Genomic DNA, 20681 nt, shown 5'->3' with positions numbered 1-20681 from the left:
TATGAAACTGCCAAAACCCAAAACCCCCAGAACTGAGTGCTCAAAGTATGTGCATTACATGTAAATTATATTCTAATTTTTAAAATACAGGAAGAAAAAGCGTGCTTATGTGCAGTGGGTTTAGCCTATAAATTCTCTTATGGAATGAGGTATCCCTTATTCTCCAGTCAGCCCCTGTCTGCAGTTAGAAAGTGAAGTGTCCCTCAAAGACAAGGATCCAACAGAAGTCTGTTTCACTTGCTAACCTGCTGATTTCCAGGTCTCCTCCACCATGAGTACATACCAGGTTTCCCTGCTGAGCTCAGCAGTTCCCTGAGTTGACCTGAAAAGATCTGGTGCATGAGGTGGGAACCCAGAGCTGTAAGGGAGGAAGTCTGCAGTTCCTGCATCTCCACTTCAAAGACAACCACTGTGCTTTTATCCATTTCTGTTTTGCTAGAAGAAAGATCTTACCCTTAGATGACACACGGAATCCTATGACCTGGATAAGCAGCCCTGCAAAGGACTGCTTTGCTCTCCCAACCCATCCTGTGTGGCCACAGCTTGGATACAACACTTCTTTTGCCTCTAGCTGGCTTCTACTTCCTGGTGTCCTCTGATGCCTGAGACTGATCTGTATTTGGTCACTAGAAAGATGCTCCCACCTGTCAGCTGGGATGAAACCCGGCGTAGTGAAAACCCTAAACTCTGGGTACATGCTTAGACTGCTGGGCCACACGCTGCAGATATGTGACCCGCAGAGACATTCATTTCCACTCCTTAGGAAAGATGTCCACACTTTCACAAACTGGTGCCTTCACTGGTTGTGAGTATTATACAAGAAGACATGATAGAAACTTTGATTCACAGAATCATGTAATTCAGCACTTTGGAGTTCCTTCTCTGTGGCTTATGCAGGGAAGGTAAACGGGTGGAGGGCTTGACCTCAATTAGCAGAGAACTGAAAGCAGATTAGGGGAAATTGCCTGAGTTGAGGTGTAGAGAATGAGCTAGCTAAGCCACCACATCAGGTCACTGCGTTTATTCATCACGTGCTCCATACTTCATTAGCATCATTACTGCTTTCGGTAGACTACAATCTGCTTGATTTTCTAGATCAGTGGTCCTCCGCCTTCCTAACACTGAGGCCCTTTAATACAGTTCCTCATGCTGTGGTGACCCCTAACCATCAAACTGTTTTCTTCGCTGCTTCACAACTGTAGTTTTGCTACTGTTACGAATTGTGATGTAAACATCCGTGTTCCTAATGGACATAGGTGACCCTTGTGAAAGAGTTGTTCAACACACACACACACACCCGCAAAGGATTATGACCCACAGGTTGAGAAACGCTCTTCCGGAGGAATGTTATACATCTACACTTCATTTGAGTATTTGTTTCAGATATCAGCCTTTGTAATAAAGAGAGAATCTAGGACAGCGGAACCCAGGAACCAGAAGGAAAGCCCTGGCTTCAATATTCGCTAGTCCTTTAACTGATGATGAGACCTTGAATCATTCCCCAGGCTTCTCTGGCTCCCAGTTTAGGCTTCCTAAGTACACTAACTACTCGGCTTTGAAGCTTTGTTTGAGTTATGAAATGGTTTTACAGTGACAGTTGTGAGATGACAGATAAAGTCTTTGCAGATGAGAGAACTCAGCTAGCGTATCCCTCACCATCAAGAAAACCTCAGCCACACCACCCTCCATTTGTCTGAGGCCAGTGCCCTTGTCTAGAAGACAGACCTGGAGAACCCCATACTGACTGCCTGCCTCACTGGGTCATTGTGAGGGTCACCATGAGATGAATATGCCAAAACTTTATAAACCGTTAATTCAGTGCCCAAATGTTTGCAGCCATTCATTTGCTATTGCTGTAGACATTCAACCCCACAAAAACACGTTACATGTACATGTGGCTGTCGTCTAAGGGCCAAAGAGACAGGGAGTGGAAGGTGAGGGGTGGGTTAGTTGGTCGGGCTTTGAGCCAAACGCTGCAGTCTAGCAACCTCCTGTGGACCCAGCAAGCCCCGGCTCACCACAAGCGTGCTTCTCACAGGTAACAGCAGAGCTGGACGCCTGGAATGAGGACCTGCTCCGGCAGATGAACGACTTCAACACAGAGGATCTGACCCTGGCGGAGCAGCGGCTACAGCGCCACACAGAACGGAAGCTCGCCATGAACAACATGACCTTTGAGGTCATCCAGCAGGGCCAGGACCTACACCAATACATCATGGAAGTGCAGGCCTCAGGTAAGTTGCTCTCATTTTCCTAGCAGAAGTGATGGAAGCAGAGGTCCAGCTGGCCCCAACTTCCACACTGCTGAATTTATGGAAACAAAGTTTTAAGAGCTGAAATAACTTTTCCAAGGTTGTCCAGTTTAGGCCCTCCCAGTGTTGTGGTTCCTGTTCTCTCTGCTGCTCATGAGCAGTCCCCTGATTTCTGGCTTATGCTTCCCAGAGTCTTCGTGTTTTGCTGTTGCTTTTAATCACTGGTCTGTAGATGACTTTAAGTAGTGCTGATAAAAGTTTATGGAAGATCATGCAATTTTATAACTTCCTAGGAAAACATGGATTTTATTACTCTTTCTGTTTGAGAGTTATTCAAATTGTATGCCACAAATATGTGATTTCTTCACTGCCACTCTCTAAGGCAATATTTTGTGGAACTAGAGAGAGCCCAAAGCAATCCAGGGAGACTGCTGGCCCCAAGGAGAAGAAATCACTCATCTTTTCTTAGTCCTGTGCAATGTTGGAAGCCATTCTGTGATCACCTAGCCATCCCTAGCCATGGCCTGTTGGCAGGTTCTTGCTCTCCAGGTTGAAGCAGTTGGACTGGCTCTCACCTTTTTAAAGCACAGTCAGGCCATGCACCTTTTAATGGTGAACATTAAATTGAGGTGGTCAGCGGGGACCTCAAAGTCCTACCGGACTTATTTTGGAGGTCTGAAAAATAAGTAGTTTGCCATTCAGATGAGCATCACTTCAGACCAAAGAAGGGAGAAACCTGTGGTTTCTGCTCACTCTTGCCAGCAAAATTATTCCATGATCCATCTACGTCACAAACAGGATGCAGTTGCCTGTGCGGCTTGGGTCATCCTAAGTGTGCAGCCCACACTCTAACCAACCTAAGAAGGGCTAGCTCACTTGCAGTCTGCTCGGGAACTCTTCAGAACGGCAGTGCTCAGGCTCATGTCCAGGCGTTTGTGAATGTGAGTCTGAGTGTATGTGCTAACAGGATCTCCAGGTAGACTGTGTTCACTGAAATCCGAGACGCAGTATCTCTTCAGGGTCCTGCTCAGGAAAGGAAGAGTAAGGACCGTAAGGAACTGTGGTCCCTTTTCTGTGGTTGAGAATTTCATCTGTGCTCGGGGGGTTAGTTTAGCCCAACAGCTGCCTTTATGAGGCTTCCTACAGCTTGAGATACACTGTAACTAGAAGAGAGGCTGGGCAAAGCAACTCAGTTGCTCGCCCTTCATCCCTCCAGAGGGACGTGTCTCCAAATGGATATGTGTGCTGACATGACCTTTGGCAAGCCACCTTCTACCCCAAGATCCAAATACCCATGGTACCAGAAAGGCTGCTGGGAGCTGGCAGTCTCTGAGGACTGCTTGTGACTGGAGGTTGGCTGTGCTTGGCATCAGTCTTCAACAGGAGGGCTGAGTGGGTGAAAATACCCCCAAGCAGATGGGGCCCCCACCCCCACAATATCCTGTTCTAGATAGGAGCTTTGTTGAAAGAGGTTTGGTTGGCCTCCCCAGCCCTCTCCACTAAGACTGGCTGTTCCCCGCCGCCCACCATAGCTATGTTCAGTCTGGCAGAGCCTGTGAGACTTAAAGGGAGACGAGTCCATGGGTTTTAAGGAGGCTCTGCAGAGAACCAACCATCTGTGTCACTCTGAGCATACAACAGGAGATCAGGGTCACACTGGACCTGGGGAAGGAGCAGAGGTGGATTCAGAGCAGGACCTGGCTGGAGGATGCAGGACCTCACAATGGTCTGAGACAGCAATGACTTTGGGTCATAGGATATCTGTTTAATGAACTACATTTTGAGTGAAGGTGGAATCGACAATTGATCATTGTACAATTATGGAAAGTAAGATGTCCTTCCCTCTGCTAAATCAAATAAGGCGTATGTGATTATTTTCAGCAGTTAATGGAACGAGAGACTCTGCATTTGCCTGTTTTCAGGTGTGATGTTCACAGCACAGAGCCAGGTTTTCCCGCCTCCAGTCTACCAGCAGCGCTAACCAAAGCAAAAGCCTTTGTGAGTCAGCATCCCTCTTAGGAGTTAGGGAAACAGGAGCAACAGCCTAGTCAGCTCCCGTTCTTTCCTCACTGTGGCTTGTCTGCATGAGCCTCAGGCCGGGAGATTTTGCTGGTAGGAAAACATGCCCTCTGCATCCCGTGGTGCTGCCAGTGAGCAGCCTGGCATTGGACACCCTGGTTCTCCTTCCTTAGATCTTCGTCTTTTCCATCTAGTCCACACTGTTCCTTAACCCACTCTGTAGCCTAGGCAGGTCTTGAACCTGCTTTCCTCTTGCCTCTGCCTCCTGAACATCAGGGATTCCATGCCTGCACCACCAGGGCCTGATGTAAACACATGTTTGAATAAACTGTGCTTTTGGAGCCCTCTCGATTGTGCAGGCTAAGAGCACAAATACAAGAGGAAACACTGGGGTGACGCCCGGGCACCTCACCACCTGGGTATCCTGGAACATGTCACCCAGTCTCCGCAAAGCCTCACCCTCCTCTCAGGAAGAGTAACCTACTACTTGGGGTCACAGTGAGGATGCAGTGGGATTATAGGTGCGCACGGAAGAGATCCAATGAGGTCTGCCGCCTCCGGCGTTATGCTTGTATCCTAGCCCTTACAGCACGCTGTTGGGGTTGCTTGGTTTGCGTGGCTTCCTCAGCAGTGTGAGTGAGGTCTCTCTACACAGCAGCCTCTAGCTTATAGCAAGTTCTCGATAATGACATTTGCTAAATTAAACAAGAATGAGGATCAGTGTGGGTGAAGGCAAAAATAATAGACCGAAGCTAATCTTACTTCTGACATCCGTGGAAAGAAAGTGCGAAGCCTGAGCTTTTTCAGAATGAAGGCTGCCCTGGGTTTAGCAGGGACGTGGACTGCAGAGGATGAGAACCGTGACATATGCCAGTGCTTCACAGTGGCACTACTGTGAGTCACTTTCAAAATACCGGTGTCTGCGCTTCACCCCTTAGGGAGGCATTCTTCGTGGGCCTGGCTTGGGCTGAGGCTGCCTTTAAGGACTTCTGTCCTGAGGTACAGCCAGAGAAGACAACATTGATCTGAAAACCCGACTACATGGCTCTGTACTTTCTTACCTGGGTTTTTCTAGACAGCGTGGCACAGAAAGATGAGTGGTTAGCTGGCGAAAAGAGAAAAGATGTTTTCCCTCTGAGGCGGACACAGATATTTAGGAACAGAAACAGCTGAAAACCTTCTAGGTCTACCGATGTCAGGGATGCTGGACTCTGGCCCCTAACAGAGATCTCTCTTCTCTTGAGAAAACTGAACTGATGGTGGAGGCTGAGAGAGTTTACTCAGTGGCAGAACACTTGCCTTGCATGCACAGTCCTGGGTCCAATTCTAGCATCACAAAAAAATAAAAAATAATAAAGTGGTACCATTACCTGGAAGCCAAAGAAAATAGAGGGCCTCTTGTTACAAGCTGTGACATTGAGACCCCAACCCCAACCCCGCTCCGACCCTGTGCAAAAAAAAAAAAAAAAAGCAGAGTACATATAGAAAAAGAGTACCTGCTTCTTGGGCCATGGCCACTGCTGTCTTGTCTAGTGGTTATGCACCTGGTTATTGTTAGACTCTCCTCAGGAGCTTTGTGAACATCTAATGGCCACCAGCCAGCCAGAGATGCTGTGTCTGTGGAGTTTGTAGGACACAGTAATTTTCAAGAGTTCTCCAGATGAACCCAGTGTGTGAGCCCTGTTGACAGCACTAATCTAGTAACATTCAGAACACCGTAGTTTATAACCATGTACTTTGAGCAAGCACAAAAATGTCACTAGATGTCATATTTATAAGACACTTAGCAATTTCATCAGTAACCAGCACTATATTCTCATTAATTTACCTCAGGAAAAAGGTGGGAAAGAGTATTTGGAGCTAGCAAAATGCCCGACGCTGTATATACAGTGTCTGTATATACAGACACAGCAGCCATAGGTTTAGAATTCCCATTTTACAGATGGGAATTTTACAGATGGGGCTTAGGGCAGGGCACAGAGCCCAGAGTGTTACCATGACTAGGCTTCAGAGCACAGCTTCAAAGCTAAGCCTGTTCCTACTGGGATCTCTCCACCACACTGTGCAAACCCGCTTTGTCCCTAAAGAGACCTGCTTGCTCACTGGTCAGGGCTATACCCGAACAATATGAGTTGAGCGCAGGGAGAAAAGAGGCAGTGATGAATGGAACAAACTTGGCCCTGGCATCAGAGAGCCTACATTCCAGTGAGGCAGGGCCAGTCTCCTGTAAGGGGTCATTGAAAAGAAATCTCAATAAAATAAAATAAAATAAAGACAAACATATCCACTCCTTGATTGGGGGAGTGAGGGGAACCAGTCTTGTCGTTCTGCATTATTACTGCCCCGCCGCAAGCAGGGCAGGTAGGTCAGATAGGTCTATCACTTAACTGAGGGCAGTGTTGTCAACAGAAGCAAAATCTACTCAGTGGTGATGCCTGGAGGCTCTCCAGTCGGTAGAGTTTAACGGGGCAGAGTGTGGAACTTGGTTCCTCTGCGTGGCAAAGCCAAGCCTTGCCTGTCATTCCCTCCACCTGTAACTGAGGATGTGGAGGTGCTTTAGGCACTCTCGCCATCCCTTGGATTCCCTGTGTTCATCACATAAGACAATAACAAAGCAAACGCAGACAGAACTGCACGGCCCAGGTCTTGGGCATTTGTTCTCAGCGGCATGCCTAGCAAGCTTCCTTGCTGAGTCATCAACTTTGCTGTGGCGGGAGTCAGTCACCTGCCTCTCAGAGAAAGACAAAGCCTAGCGTATTGAACGCTGGAGATGTAGGGGAGCAAAGATTATCTCGAACAGAGCCACACTGTAACGGCGGTGAAGCAGAGATGGATCCTGAAAGTACATTTCCAGAATGTCAGCTTAGGGTCAGAGGTTAGCCCCTACCACACACCCCTGCCAAGCCATAAGAAATGAAAATTGCTCCAGTTCTTGTTTTGTTTTTTTTTTTTTTTATTTCAGTCTAGGAGATGTCCCACCTACCTCACCCTTCTGGTGACTGAAAATAGTAACCAGAGGGGGTTGGCTGCCAAAAGAACAAGCCGTTCTTTTCTGTCTCCCACAGATATTTCAGGAGCTGGGACTTGGAATTATGAAATCCAGAGGAAAAAAATAAACACGAGAAGATACTGAAATCCTTATCATGTAACACCAGAAAATATTCTTCCCACCCTCCCATATTGTCCTTATATAAAATACTATTTTTTGCCTCCAGAAATGAATTTCCCCCCTCGTGTGGGCAGACTTGCCTGTGCTTCCCAGATGCAGACGCAGGCATGCTGGAGGCCGGGATGAGTTTCCGGTGGTCTGTCAGGATCATGGAGGCGCCTCTCAAAAAAGATTGATTTTTTTTTTTCAGGTGGCCCTAGGTTGATGTGCTCCTTTGGGAATTTATCTGCAGGGATTTTATTATGAACCCCACTGTTGGTTGGATCCCTGTTCTTCTAGATCTCATACATGATATGAGCACCATCTGTGATATAAGCTGCCTTGGGTCACAGATTACAGGATGAGAAATCAGAGAAAAGCTGTTAACTGAACAGTGAGGCCACTTGGCCAAGTAGAGTCAAAGATAAGGATTGATGGACAGTCCTGAGTTAGATTCCCCTTCCCGCCCCGCCGGGGGGAGGAGGGGGGCTGGGAACCAGGCTAGCAAGGCTGAACCTTCAAATAAGTAAACAATCAGAATCAGGAAACAGCATGGGTCACAGTTCCCACCCTGGACAGAACCAAGGAAGCACGAATGTAAGAAGGCTGAAGTTACAACTTTAAGGTCAGAGACTGGAACTAGCAAATCCATGCAACTAGGGTAGGGTCTCTACTTGTTGTGCATACGCTGATCTACACTGGCTGTGTGTGTATGTGTGTGACATGTACGCATTAACCGTATGTGTACATGCCAGGCTCCTTACGTGCATCATCTCATCTAATCATACAACCTGTGTAGAAGGTGGGTAGCTATGGAGAATCCTAGCTTACACATGAGGAGAGGAAGTTGCTGGGAGCTAAGACGACTTGCTCAGGATGAGTCTGACTCGTAGCTCCTCCCAGAGCTGGTCGCGCACATCCCATTGTTGGCTTCCCAAGCTAAGCAAAGACTGACGTTCTTGCCACCAGCAAGTGAAAGAGTGACATCAAGTGAATCCCTTTACCCCCATCTGACTGTATTAGTGACCTCCCCCCCACCAAAGCAGAAATCCACTTGAGGCAGGCTGCCCCGAACCTGCTGATGGTAGGTGAGTAGAACATTGGATGAGCAGCGAAGGAAGCGTGCGTATCTGCACTCAGAGTCACAGCCTTTGGCTGCTGGGTGCTGACTGGACCACCAACCGCAGGCTGGCCACTTGTCTGGGCAAGGTGATAACTGACACCGGAAACACGCGTCAGGAAGCAACTGGCCTTCTAACTGCTTTGAGTCAGTAGAACGATGAAAAAAACTCAACGTGTGGGCAAAACTTAAAGGTGACTTTTTCCCCCCTGAATGAATAACATTCAGTGGTCCTGTGGTATTGTCGGAACTATGTATCATGTATATTTGGAAGGTAGCATTGGTTTCTTAGGAGACCTAAGTAGTTAGCTGTTTTCTTCTAATCATAAATTGTATATCTAACCAGTTAGAATAGAATATGCCCTTGGCAGGAGTTCCTGAAACAGGGCCCTTTTGATTTGGCTTCATCGTTTTTTAAGATGATTTGGAGGTCTGCTTACGAATCTGGGTGTTGGCAGGTCTCCAAACAGGTGCTGCCAAGAGCTGTCTTGCCCAGGATGGATCTCCAGGGTTGCGGCACCTTCTCTCCCATTTATGAAAGGGAACTGGTCTTGCCATGTGTTGAAAATTGCTTCCTGGACAAAGGATTCATTCATCCTAAGGAAGCCGGCATTATCCTAACAGCCCACAGGAGGACTCATTACAACATCTGTCCAGCCGTAAGGAGAGCCGTGTAGCGGCTGGGAGAGGGCCAGGAATGGCCACTCTCCCGAAGTCCAGCTTTCTCACACAACTAAAGCCCTGCTGCCGTCTCCGTGCGGCCTGCTTTTTAATGGTTTGCCTTTCTTTAAAACCAGGAATCGAGCTGATCTGTGAGAAGGACATTGACCTGGCGGCTCAGGTGCAGGAGCTACTGGAGTTTCTCCACGAGAAGCAGCATGAGTTGGAGCTCAACGCGGAGCAGACGCACAAGCGGCTAGAGCAGTGTCTCCAGCTGCGGCACCTCCAGGCCGAGGTCAAGCAGGTGAGCCCGCCTGGCCCCTGCCCTCCTGCAGAGCCACCAGTGTGCCCCCTGAGTAACCCAGCCATAGAAAGGAAGCTGGGGTGTCAATCCATTGGATCAATTTCTAGGAGCCTAGCTGTCATCACAAAAGGCCCAGCGGGGCAGTAGCTCAAACTCTAACTGTGTGAGTCCTCTCTCATACCTAGGAGCATTCCAAAGGATTCTGTGTTCTTCACCGAATCTGTTCGCTCCTCTCCTGTGCTTGGTTCTGTCACATAGCCAGTGAGAGATAAAAATCCGTTCTCAGTAACCATGTTCCACTGTAGAGCCAGGCTGCTCTCCCAGGGCAACTCTGTGCCCAGCCCAGCTCATGACACACACTTGGTGAGTAATGATTCAGTAGTAGCAATTATCATCATTTCCCATGTGTGGATAGTTCTTGCAATAACATTTCCGGGAACTGGGAATGTTGCTCCGTGGGTGAAGTGCTTATCACACAAACACAACAAACTGAGTTTAGATCCCTGTCACCCAAAAACAAGGCAGGCAAACCAGGGTACATCCGCAGAGCGAGGATGGGCCACAGGCAAGTAGAAACAGACAAATCCTTAGAACTCATTAGCTCACCAGTCTAGCTGGCCTTGGCAAGCTCCCAGTTTAGTGAGAGATCCGATCTCAGAAAGCAGTGTGGGGGCTTGAGAGATGGCCCAGTGGTTCCGAGCACTTGTCGCTCTTGAAGAGAAAACATGTTCAGCTCCCAGCATCCGCGTGGTGGCTCACAACCATCCATAACTCCACTTCCAAGAGAGTTCAGTGCCCTCTTTTGACCTCTGCAGATAACAGACGCATACATGATATACATACGTATACACAGGTGAAACACTCACACACGTGAACTAAATCTTTGAAAGGAAGAAGGAAGGAGGAAAGAAAACAAAGCGGAGAGAAACTGAAAAAGACACCAAACACCAGCCTGTGGCCTCCATATATTCATACATACACACTCCTACTCACACACTTCGCATCCACAATCACACGTGTGCATACACGAGGATACGTACAAGAATATTTTTCTTGCCATTTAAAAGTTAACGTTAAGGGGGGGGGGGGAGAATTCTTATCTGTACAAGCAAAATATCTCACTGGAGGGCATACTCAGAAGCAAACCCACAGCTGGCGCACTTGTAAATGTTGCTCTCCTGAGCAGACCCGGCGGCGGTTACTGTAGACAGTGGATGGAGGCTTCTCTTGGCCAGAGTGAGCCTGAAGACGTGAAAACACTAGTAGCTACTTCTGTGTGCCTTTTCTATGCCCAGAAATCTTTTTAGCTCCTCTCTGAGGCAGACACTATTCATCCCTAGACAGTGGTCACAGGGTAAGAACACACCACCACACCCTCCGGGCCAACATCTGGGAATGCCTTGCTGCCAGGCAGCTGCCACCTTCCTTCTGTGGCTACTCTCTCCTCCACCCCCTCCTAAGGGACCCAGTGCCCTGCTTCCAGAGGCCAAGCTCCACCTGTGGAATTATTCTCGAAGGAGAAGCATCCTCTGCACTCCTTAGGTGCAGTGATGACTGGAGCTTAGAGGTAAATCAACTTAGTTAACATACATATGCCATTTTTAACTGTTGCTCAGTTGTTTACCTTTAAGGTGGCCCTAAATGTCATACTTGTCATGTGGTTGTTACGTTGGCTAAAACGACCTCCACCCCCCTCGCCTCTGGTCCACTCTCTGCCAGAGTTCACACACATGGGTACTGTGAGCCACGCACCTGGCTTGGTCACTGAGCTGCCATCTAGATGCTCTCAGCCTCATACTGGGGTCCCACCTGAGCTTCCAGAGAGGACTGTCCTTAATACAGAGGGCATGGTGGAAATGCCCAGAGGCCGAGAGTAGTAACATGCATATATATTCTAACACTCTCGGCAGTCATGATAATGCGTTATTCTCATATGGGAAGATAAGAAAGATCTTACTTTCTGAGAACAAGCCCTTAGGGAGACTATTGTCTACAAGTGAGGAAACCAAGGTACTGTAAGATTAGAGAGCAACACAGATGTCTTCAGTTATTAGTTGGAACTTATACCTCTAAAATGCAGGGTTTTCCTGTGCAGAGCCGCACAACCCCCCAGGCACGCAGAAGCCAAAGAGGGAACGGAGAGCAGAGTAAGTCAGGCTCCTGTGGCCTCAGCATGTCTGAGAAGATGGGCCGGGGTAGCCCACGGCTCCACAGAGAGCGGCATCTGCCTGACGTCAGCAGGGCTGTGGCATGTCAAAGTCTGCCTGTGCGCCCATGCCTGCTAATTTTCATGAGCTTTCAACACCAAGCAGAGACCACAGCATTCCTGTTGGACCTTAAAGAAAAGCCTGTGGTTTTGCTTTTGCTTTTTGTTATGTTTTGTTCCGGCATCGATGAACTAAAATCTGTATGAGTTCCCAGTCATAATTGAATAGATCGGAGGACTCAGTTTCCTTCTGCAGGTGCCTACTCACCAGAATGGCATGGATGACCCACAGGGGAGTTCAAATCTGTATGAGGATAAATGGTCTCAAGAAACAGAGGCAGGTGGATCTCTGAGTTCTAGGCCAGCCTGATCCACAAAGTGAGTTCCAGAACAACCAGGGATACACAGAGAAACACTGTCTCTAAAAAATTACAAACAAAAAAGAATGAGTGCTCATCTGACTCTGAGAAACCCACAGAGGCCATTACAAAGGACAGCTGTCCTCCATGACACCAGGGAACTGCTGCTTGGTTAAGCCACCATGCCTCATTAGTTAGACTTGTTTTTCTTGTCAGTAAAGGCTTTTTCGTCAAGGATACATCTGATCCAGTTTCAAAGGAAGCATTTGTGTCTGATGGAAATTGGTGGAGCAGGAAATATTGATTTCTAAGCTGTTGACACTTGGGGGGAAAAAAGTAGTTAATTTAGATGTCAGTATTGATCGGTGACACCAGGTTTAGATTCAGGCTTGAGAGAACATATTCTCAAAGACAGAGAGAAAGAGAGAGAGAAAGAAAAGGGAGACACCGTAATTGAAGTGCCACTAATGAGGCCAAGATGGGAGGAAACAATAGTGTATTATGACATAACTCTGTTGTTGGCGCTCAGACATTAAAGGTTTAGCTTTGACTGTGTGTGGCCATCATAATCTTAAATGAAGTTACCTGGAACTTATTTAAAGAATGAAAAATTCATAGACATTAAACTGAAATTTACCTTAAACTATTCCAAACAAATGCTCTTGATGAGTGCCACAGATTTCTTTCTTAGTGGTTACCAGTGTCTAAGATAAGCAGCACACACACCTCTGGAGAAAGGAGGACACTGAAAGGAAATCACTGCACTGATTACATACATGGCACAGGCTCCCAGGCCACCTGAAAGCTCCTCAGATTACTTTCCAGACCCCACAGAATTCTCTGGTTGCTTCCAGAAAAATTATTGCTTGTGGTAAAGATGACCTCACACCTATCAGATAAATTTAGGTGGGTGGGGAGAGGGATGACCTAATGGCATAAAACAGAACGCATTTCCATATGTATTCCTGCAGAGCACAATATTTAATATAAACCGTATTTGTGGAATATTGGATTGCTTCTGCGGGCCAAGTCTGGCCAGAATTTGCTTTTGATCAGTATAGACACTTAAAGAAGAAAAATTAGCCTGACCTTATACTTCTGTGATGAATGCTGTGTTCAGCTTTGATGACTGTTTATCAGAATCAGAAAGGAGCTGGGGTAGGTCCAAGCTAGAGAAACAAAAGGACATTGTTTCCGAATGAAGATAATTAAGATGACATAAGGAAGATGGACACAGCCTGTTAAGCCAGAAATGATGAACACATACAACCTTACGAACTTTCAGAACTAAGGAATTCTGAAGGTAGATGTCTAAGGAGCCAGGAATTTATTTTGTGGTTAGAGTTAACAGAAGTAACTATGCCTCGAGAGAGGCCACCTAAGGTAACCATCAGAGTCAGTTTCCTTGAGAACAACTTCTTGGCTTTATGGTGGATATGACCTGGAGAACAGTCATCTACAAGCCACGTCTCCAGCCAGCAGAGAGCCAGGTCCAGGCTGCCCAGCTTCAGGGCATCATCGTTTGTGGGTAGCCGTTGCCTGCTCCTGGTTTTGGCTTATCTGAGCCTCTTTGACCTGAGGAAGTGATAGGTCTGTACTTTCAGCTCTCCCCCTAAGCAAAGACAGACTAAGCTGAGTTCTTGGCCTAGTGCTTTAGTCTGAAAACAGCAGTATTCTTCCAGTCATTGAGTCTACAAGTCCGGTTTCTTTCTGAATATGTATGGTTCTTCATGGTTGGAGGGACAGTCTTTGGATTTGAAAGAAGGTTGAAATGTTAGAGCAGGAAATGACCTTTAAAGACATCTGTCTCCAATAAAGTCTCACTTACTTTCTTCTTGCTATGATAAAATACCCTGACAAACGCAACTTAGAGGAGAAAGGCTTTCTTTTGGCTAACAGAGAGATACATTCTGTCATGGTAGGGAATATGTGGCAGGAGGCAGAAAATACATGCTGTCAGAGCTTTTAGCAACTCGGGAATCAGAAAGTGAACAGAGAGTAGGTCACTGTTTAAAGCCTTGAGGCCTGCCCAGTAACCCACCTCCTCCCAAACAGCATGGAAGGAACCATCTTGGGGCTAAGTGTTCATACACAGGCGCCTATGGAAGACATTTTGCATTCACACCATAACACTAATCCGTTAGGTAAATTGTTACTGCAGTTGATGAGAGTGAAATGCTACTCTGATGATTTGGAAGGTGCTTTTACAGCAAGGATTTTATTTTTATCCTAACCCTTTTGTTCAGGAAAGGAAAGCATACACATTTTACAGTGAGAAAGCTGAACTGTGATTAAATGTTTCTAAAGTCACAGTTTGATATTAATAGAACCAATATTTTTTTTATTTTAGTTACAATATTTCTCCCACTACCTGGTACACACTTGGATGCTCAAGGGATAAAAACTAACAAATTTGACTAACCAAAAGGATAAAAAGAGCCTCATAAGAGGAAGTTACACCAACAGGACTGTCAGTGATCTGAGTACAAAGAATGATAACAGAACAGGGTGGCGGCATGCTGCATGCCTGTAACCCCAGCACTCAGGGAAGGCAGAGGCAGACGGATCGCTGTGAGTTCAAGGCCAGCCTACAAAGAAACCCTGCCTCAGAAAGAAATACATACATATATAAATAACAATCAGAGAAACTGATGCGACATCAAAATGGCACCAATAAGTTTGTTTAAATAACTAAATTTATTACTTAATAAAGTCAAATGACTTTTCCCCCCCTCACTACCCTTAATCCTTGCTCCAAACTGAAAAACAGAACCAACAGCAATGCAGCCATCGGCCATCGAGCCCAGCATTTCACAGGGCATTGCATCAGCCCTGTGAAGCCAAAAGCGGGGAGTTATCCAGACACGGATGAGACCACTGAGGTTCAGGGAAGCTAAGTGATTTTTCCAAGGCAGGGACAAAGTCAAGCTGGGTGACTTCAGGTGTTCTGCTTCCTCTCTTCATTATGCCAGATCTGCCTCCAGAACGGGTTTACAGTGCTCAGTTTCACCCTGCATTAAAGCCTTGGCTAAATTCAGATCTTTAGGACTCTGAAGTCCTAGGAAGCCTTTGTAAGCAGCATTTTTTGGAATGCAAGTAAACAAGAATATGGTATGATTTCCTGAAAGAAGTAGGTGCTCGAATGCATGATTTACTCAGTGGGAAGGCTGGTGAGTATCCCCACCACCGAAGCTACAGCTGATGCCTAGAACTAGAGGAAACTATTCTAGCCAGACTCACGAGGACTCCGCTAACACTGACTTGTGATGTGCATGCAGAAGGTATGTTGATGACACCCACACATGAGTCTCCAGAGCAAGCAGAAATCAGTGAAACACAGTAGAGAGACGTAGTTCAAAGTACACAGTGAGCTCCGTTTTCCAAAGAGACAAAGGTATTTGGCCTTGCAGCCCATGAATGCATGGACCCCAATTAACAGGCAGCTCTTCAAAATCATCAGCACCTCTAGCCAGCCAGTCCACCAGGAATAAGGATTTTACACATACACGCCGAACACTTCCTTCTCGCAGCTAATTACTTTAAAGATTGGCACCTCATCCACAATCTGCCAGATTGGCCGCGAATTAACATCTCAATCCAAATCAGCCAGCCTCCAGCAGGATTTCTCCCTCGCCCGTTATCTATGCACAATAAGGCATCACTTAGTTCCTGCTTGGGAATGAAACCTGCAGGATGCCCAAGAGAGTTGCGGGGCAATGGACCAGGCTTAGTATCTCCCGCTTGTTCAACACAAGAAAGGGAAGGGAAATAAAAAACTAAGGGCAAATCTGAAATGGATGGTAGTGTCTTCCCCTTCCCACGGAGTGACATACGATGGTATTCACCGACTAAAACTTCAGAACTTCTTTTTTTTTTTTTTTCCTCACTAAGAAAGAGCCTCGGGCTCCTAGAGAAGGAGATGCTTAGTGTTGTGTTCTAGTGACTACACACCAGGGAAGCTTTCAGAGCCTCGGGCTTCCCTTTGGATTGATTAGTTGTGCTGAATCTGTTAACCTGATAATTACAACATCTCTATTTCCTAGAACTCTCTAGACCAGCGACCCACAGGGTCGTGACCATCAGAAAACATATTTCCAATGTTCTTAGAAACCCCCAACCATAAATTTTTTATTTTGTTGCTACTTCATAATTGTAATTTCTCTACTGAGCAGTGTCTCAGATCCTAAGACCACCAGAAATATGTGTTTTCTGAGGGTTATGACCCATAGATTGAGAACTACTACAGTCTCTAGACAGTACTTCTTGCTCTCTCTATCCTGATATTTCCAATTTTAGATTTCTTTTCCCCACAGTACTTATTAGGAACCCTCAAAGTTGTATCTAGGCCACAGGGTAATTTAAGTTGATTATACTTTACTTTCCCTTTTGGTAATCATCTGCTCTTTGAATTTTTCTTGCTTTCTCTGTCTCTTTGAGTTGTTTGCTCACTCAGGCTTGTATACTCTGGGCTGTTATATGACTTGTGTAATCTTCATTACTTTCATAACATTCTATGCAGCAAGCCATTAAGTGAACTATGTAAGATTAAAATTTGACTAGAAGATTGCCCTCGACTCTGGGGAGTTAACATTTTAAGAGGAGGGTAAATATATGTTGAAATAACCGAAAAGTCATTCTGTGGTAAGCCACATTAAAGTGACACAAACAAAATGACATAGGTATAGCGTGTGAGGAAAAGATTATTTCTAACAGGAATTGGGTAAGGGGAAAGAATATGATCAAAATATATTGTATGAAGTTCCCAATAAACAAGCAAAACATAAAGACATAAATAATAAAAAGCTGAAAGTAAAAGATACCAACAGTTGGAATTTATCTGTTCCACTCTGTGTTCTAGAAAGAACTTTAGCCATACATAGAATACAGCCAGATGAAGTCATGCTCCTTAACTTGATGGGGACATTGGGGCGGCAGGGTGATACAAAGGGAAAACAACATGAGAATAAAGCTGATACAGAGAGTACATGCCTTATGACAGCAGACATGGAAGATTGGGAAGGTGGCTCATCGGAATCCTTGCTGTCCTCTCTCTAACAGGGAAGAGAAGATAGCCCTTTGATTGAAGTACCCATAGGGAAGGCAGCAGCTCTGGAGAAACTGTGGAGGGCTATTCATGTGTGTGCTTATCCCCAACTCCCTAGGTTCTGGGGTGGATCCGAAATGGAGAGTCGATGCTGAACGCCAGCCTGGTCAATGCCAGCTCCTTGTCTGAGGCAGAGCAGCTGCAGCGGGAGCATGAACAGTTCCAACTAGCCATCGAGGTAACCCCCAAATCTGGATGCACTGCCTCTGTTCACCTCTCTGACTCTGGGCTTCGGGTAGGGTGGCTTTCTGAGATGCTAGTGTTCCTTCAGGTGCTAGAGCTCATGTCTTCCTGGTAACATGGCGCAGGTGTCACCTTCACACTCCTGTATGCAGAGTGCAGGATTCATTCTGCACACATAATATCAGGAACCGTATATTTGTACTTCAGATGAGAATGTTTGCTGCTCACGGGTACCATAAGGCCCTGGTAGTCTGAGATTTTCACCCATCACAAACTATGTACCAGGTGAGAAATACAAAGCTAAAAGGTGACAAGGCCTCCAATTGAAGACCACTCAAAAATGAGAATAAATAGGTGTGCAAGTCAGTAATAAATTGGAAGAATGCTTTTAAACACTTACAATCCAGGTTAGAATCTGCCTTTTAACGAGGACCATAAGCATTGCAACAGGCTGTACCATTCAGTTTGCATGCTGAAAGTGTCTGTTCAGTTACGCTGGCAGAAGCCATGTTTGAGGAATAAACTGTGACTAAAGGTTTACCAACTGGGACTTTTTAAAAGCCTATTTTAAAAGAAAATTCACTTAGATAAAGTAATGTTGCCTTGCTTTAAATAATACCTTCAATTATTTTCCTACCAGGACCTTCTCCTCCCAGAGAGACTTTAGTAGATTGCTTCTCAGTGGTATCTGAGAAAGAATAGAAATAGGGCATGGAACTATATTAAAAACAAAACAAGTTCAGCACCAGTGGGGAAAGAGAAAAAGAATAAGGATCTCAGATGCTTGTTACATGGAGTTCAGTGTAGAGCTTTGCCTACCTCTGAGTGAGCGGGTACTACAAACGGAGCCATTTTCTTGCAAATTATTTTTATATAATGATGGCCGAAAAATAATGAGTTTTAATTATCTATGCTCATAAATGTCTTTTACTATAGTCATCCAGCTGACTGCTGGCCTTCCGTAACTAATATTAATTGAGTTCAGCCACTTAATTTTCCAGAAGTCATCTTTCATGCGTGTAAATATGTTGTTAGGATGAATTACATGTTTCCATAAGACACTTGTTATCTTCTCAGGAACTGTTATTAGTCTGTAAGTGCTGTCAGGGGTTTGAGGTTGAAAAGCATACAGTATGTTGCACACACAGCAGAAGCAATGCACTTGCTCTCGAAGAGCTACCTGGAAGCAAGGACTTTTATGTCTCTGTTACAAATTAGTGGCACCCGCAAATCGATAGTGGTGGGAGCTCCTCAGGAGAGACCTAGATTGGGATTATACTCAGGTATTTAGCGGTCAAGTGTCTGCAGCAATGGCTCTCAACCTGTGAGAGTCATAACCCCTTTGGGGTCCAATGACCCTTTCACGGGGGTCACAAATCAAACATTCTGTCTATCAGATATCCACATTTTATATCCTAACCGTAGTAAAATTACAGTTATGTGGTAGTAATGAAATAGTTGTGTGCTGGAGGGTCCCCACAACATGAGGAGCTGTATTAGGAAGGTTGAGAACCACTGGTCTCTAGGTTTGCACAGCAGTGAGGGTTAGGCAACAGGCTGCGGGCATGGCCCGAAGCCGTGGGGGGTTTAAGCAGAGATAACTCTTGATCATCTTTCTCCATGAATAAGAACATTTGGATTGGATGATTACACTTCCAATCTCTTAATCAAACATCTGACAAGTCAGACCAAGGGTCACAGCACACTAGAGTACCTCTGTGAACTTGAGAAAGAGTAGGTAAATGTTTCCACAGTGTGTTGGTATAGTAAACTCTATGTGGCTGTCTATGTCATACATGTTAATTTGGTGAGGTGTCACTACATTGTCACATAGTAGAGCCCAGCTAAGGACAAGTCTCCTAATCTCTCTTGGGTTTTGTGGGGGTATTACTTCAGTAAATAGTTGATGGTGAACTGTAGGTGACTCTAGGGTTAGTGTCTGATCTCAAGAACAACAGAGAAAAAGAATTACTAGAATGTCTTGGTAATGGAAGGTCATCAGGTTGCAGTGTAGCTAGACAAACAAGGAGCACAACCAAAATTATTCATCTGCTCCTCTAGACAGCCCACAGTTGTCTGTACACTGAGTTTAGACTGGGTTCTACATCTAGAGAGGAATATGCCAGAGAGGATGCAAGCAATGTTTTTTTGAGACCAAGTCTCACTACATAAGCCAGGCTGACCTTGAACTTACTATGTAGCCCAAGCAGGACTCAAACTCCTAGCTACCCTAATGTTTGACCTCCTGAGTGATGGACTACAACATGTACTCTTGGCCGGATGTAAGCCCTTTTGAAGGGAGGTTAAGCAGCCTAGTTTGGCTTTCCCTGTGTGCCAGTATTACTGAAGACCTTTGTGCTGATTGCTGGGTGTGGTGTGGGAGAATAATTTGCCTTCTTAGAACCTGTGAAAGAAAGCTGAAGGTTTCATAGGGAAATCAGCCATTGGTGAGATGATGCAATTTGCTGTATAAACTGACACATTTTTAAAACTGAAGGATACTGGCCACTCCTACAATCCCAGAACTCCTAGAGGTCGAGGCAGGAGGATTAGAAATCCAGCCTGGGCTACCTAGAGACCCTATCTCAAATAAAAGGAAAAGTGAAGGAGCAGATTATTGATAATTAAGCTAGAAAAGCAGTCAGAAACTGGAATGGTCCTGGCCAAGCCAGGATACTTTTAAGGCTTGCTTTGGTGGTTTCCCTTGAAAGGTCAGAATTTGTACCTGATATAGATACAGCCTTGTTTTCAGGAAAACATCCTGAGAACATTTCACACAGTGAACCAAGCAGGGCCTCAAAGCAGAGTAGTTGATGAAACACACTGGATTCTTATTAGTGCACTGGATACACTGTTGTGTATTCATAGAGAGAAGCTGGACTTTAAAATCTGTTTCTATTTGAAATCCTCCTGTGCATTTAAGCATAAATGTTATACCAGAAAAGTGGTTAACACTGGATAATAAATTCAATTGATTTAGTTCAATTTTCTTGCACTTAACGCCTACTAAATATTAATGTCCTTGATAATCCACATCTTAAAACTACCACACTCAATAGGATTAGATGATAAGGAGTGAAAGGAAATGCAAAGTAATGACTTCAGCTTCGCAAAGCAGAGATTCTGACACGCAGATAAGAATTTATCGTTTAGGAAATTAAAGAGGAAAGGCCCACTCAGGAAGGTTACAGAATAATGAGCTTCAGAGTAAGGGACAAGGTTTATCGCTTCAGAGTAAGGGACAAATTATAGGAAAGCTGAGATTGCTCCGCACTCTGAGGAAGAAAGCATCAAAACAGGTTTACGATGACAGTTATATGCCGGTT

General features: G+C 45.6%; 1 protein-coding gene across 30 annotated transcripts in view; it reads left to right on the top strand.

The window, feature by feature from the left end:
• Positions 1 to 20681, top strand: part of Kalrn (kalirin RhoGEF kinase) — a 582551-nt gene that overhangs the window by 325925 nt on the left and 235945 nt on the right. For all 30 annotated transcript variants that reach the window (XM_060370291.1, XM_060370285.1, XM_060370286.1 and 27 more), the window contains exons 14-16: positions 2039 to 2234; positions 9337 to 9503; positions 17231 to 17350. In XM_060370291.1, the coding sequence (XP_060226274.1) occupies positions 2039 to 2234; positions 9337 to 9503; positions 17231 to 17350 (483 nt within the window). The remainder of the gene's footprint in view (positions 1 to 2038; positions 2235 to 9336; positions 9504 to 17230; positions 17351 to 20681) is intronic.

This window comes from Meriones unguiculatus, chromosome 17, assembly GCF_030254825.1.
Source record: "Meriones unguiculatus strain TT.TT164.6M chromosome 17, Bangor_MerUng_6.1, whole genome shotgun sequence".
Taxonomy (NCBI): Eukaryota; Metazoa; Chordata; class Mammalia; order Rodentia; family Muridae; genus Meriones; species Meriones unguiculatus.
This window is presented reverse-complemented; position numbering and strand designations above follow the sequence as displayed.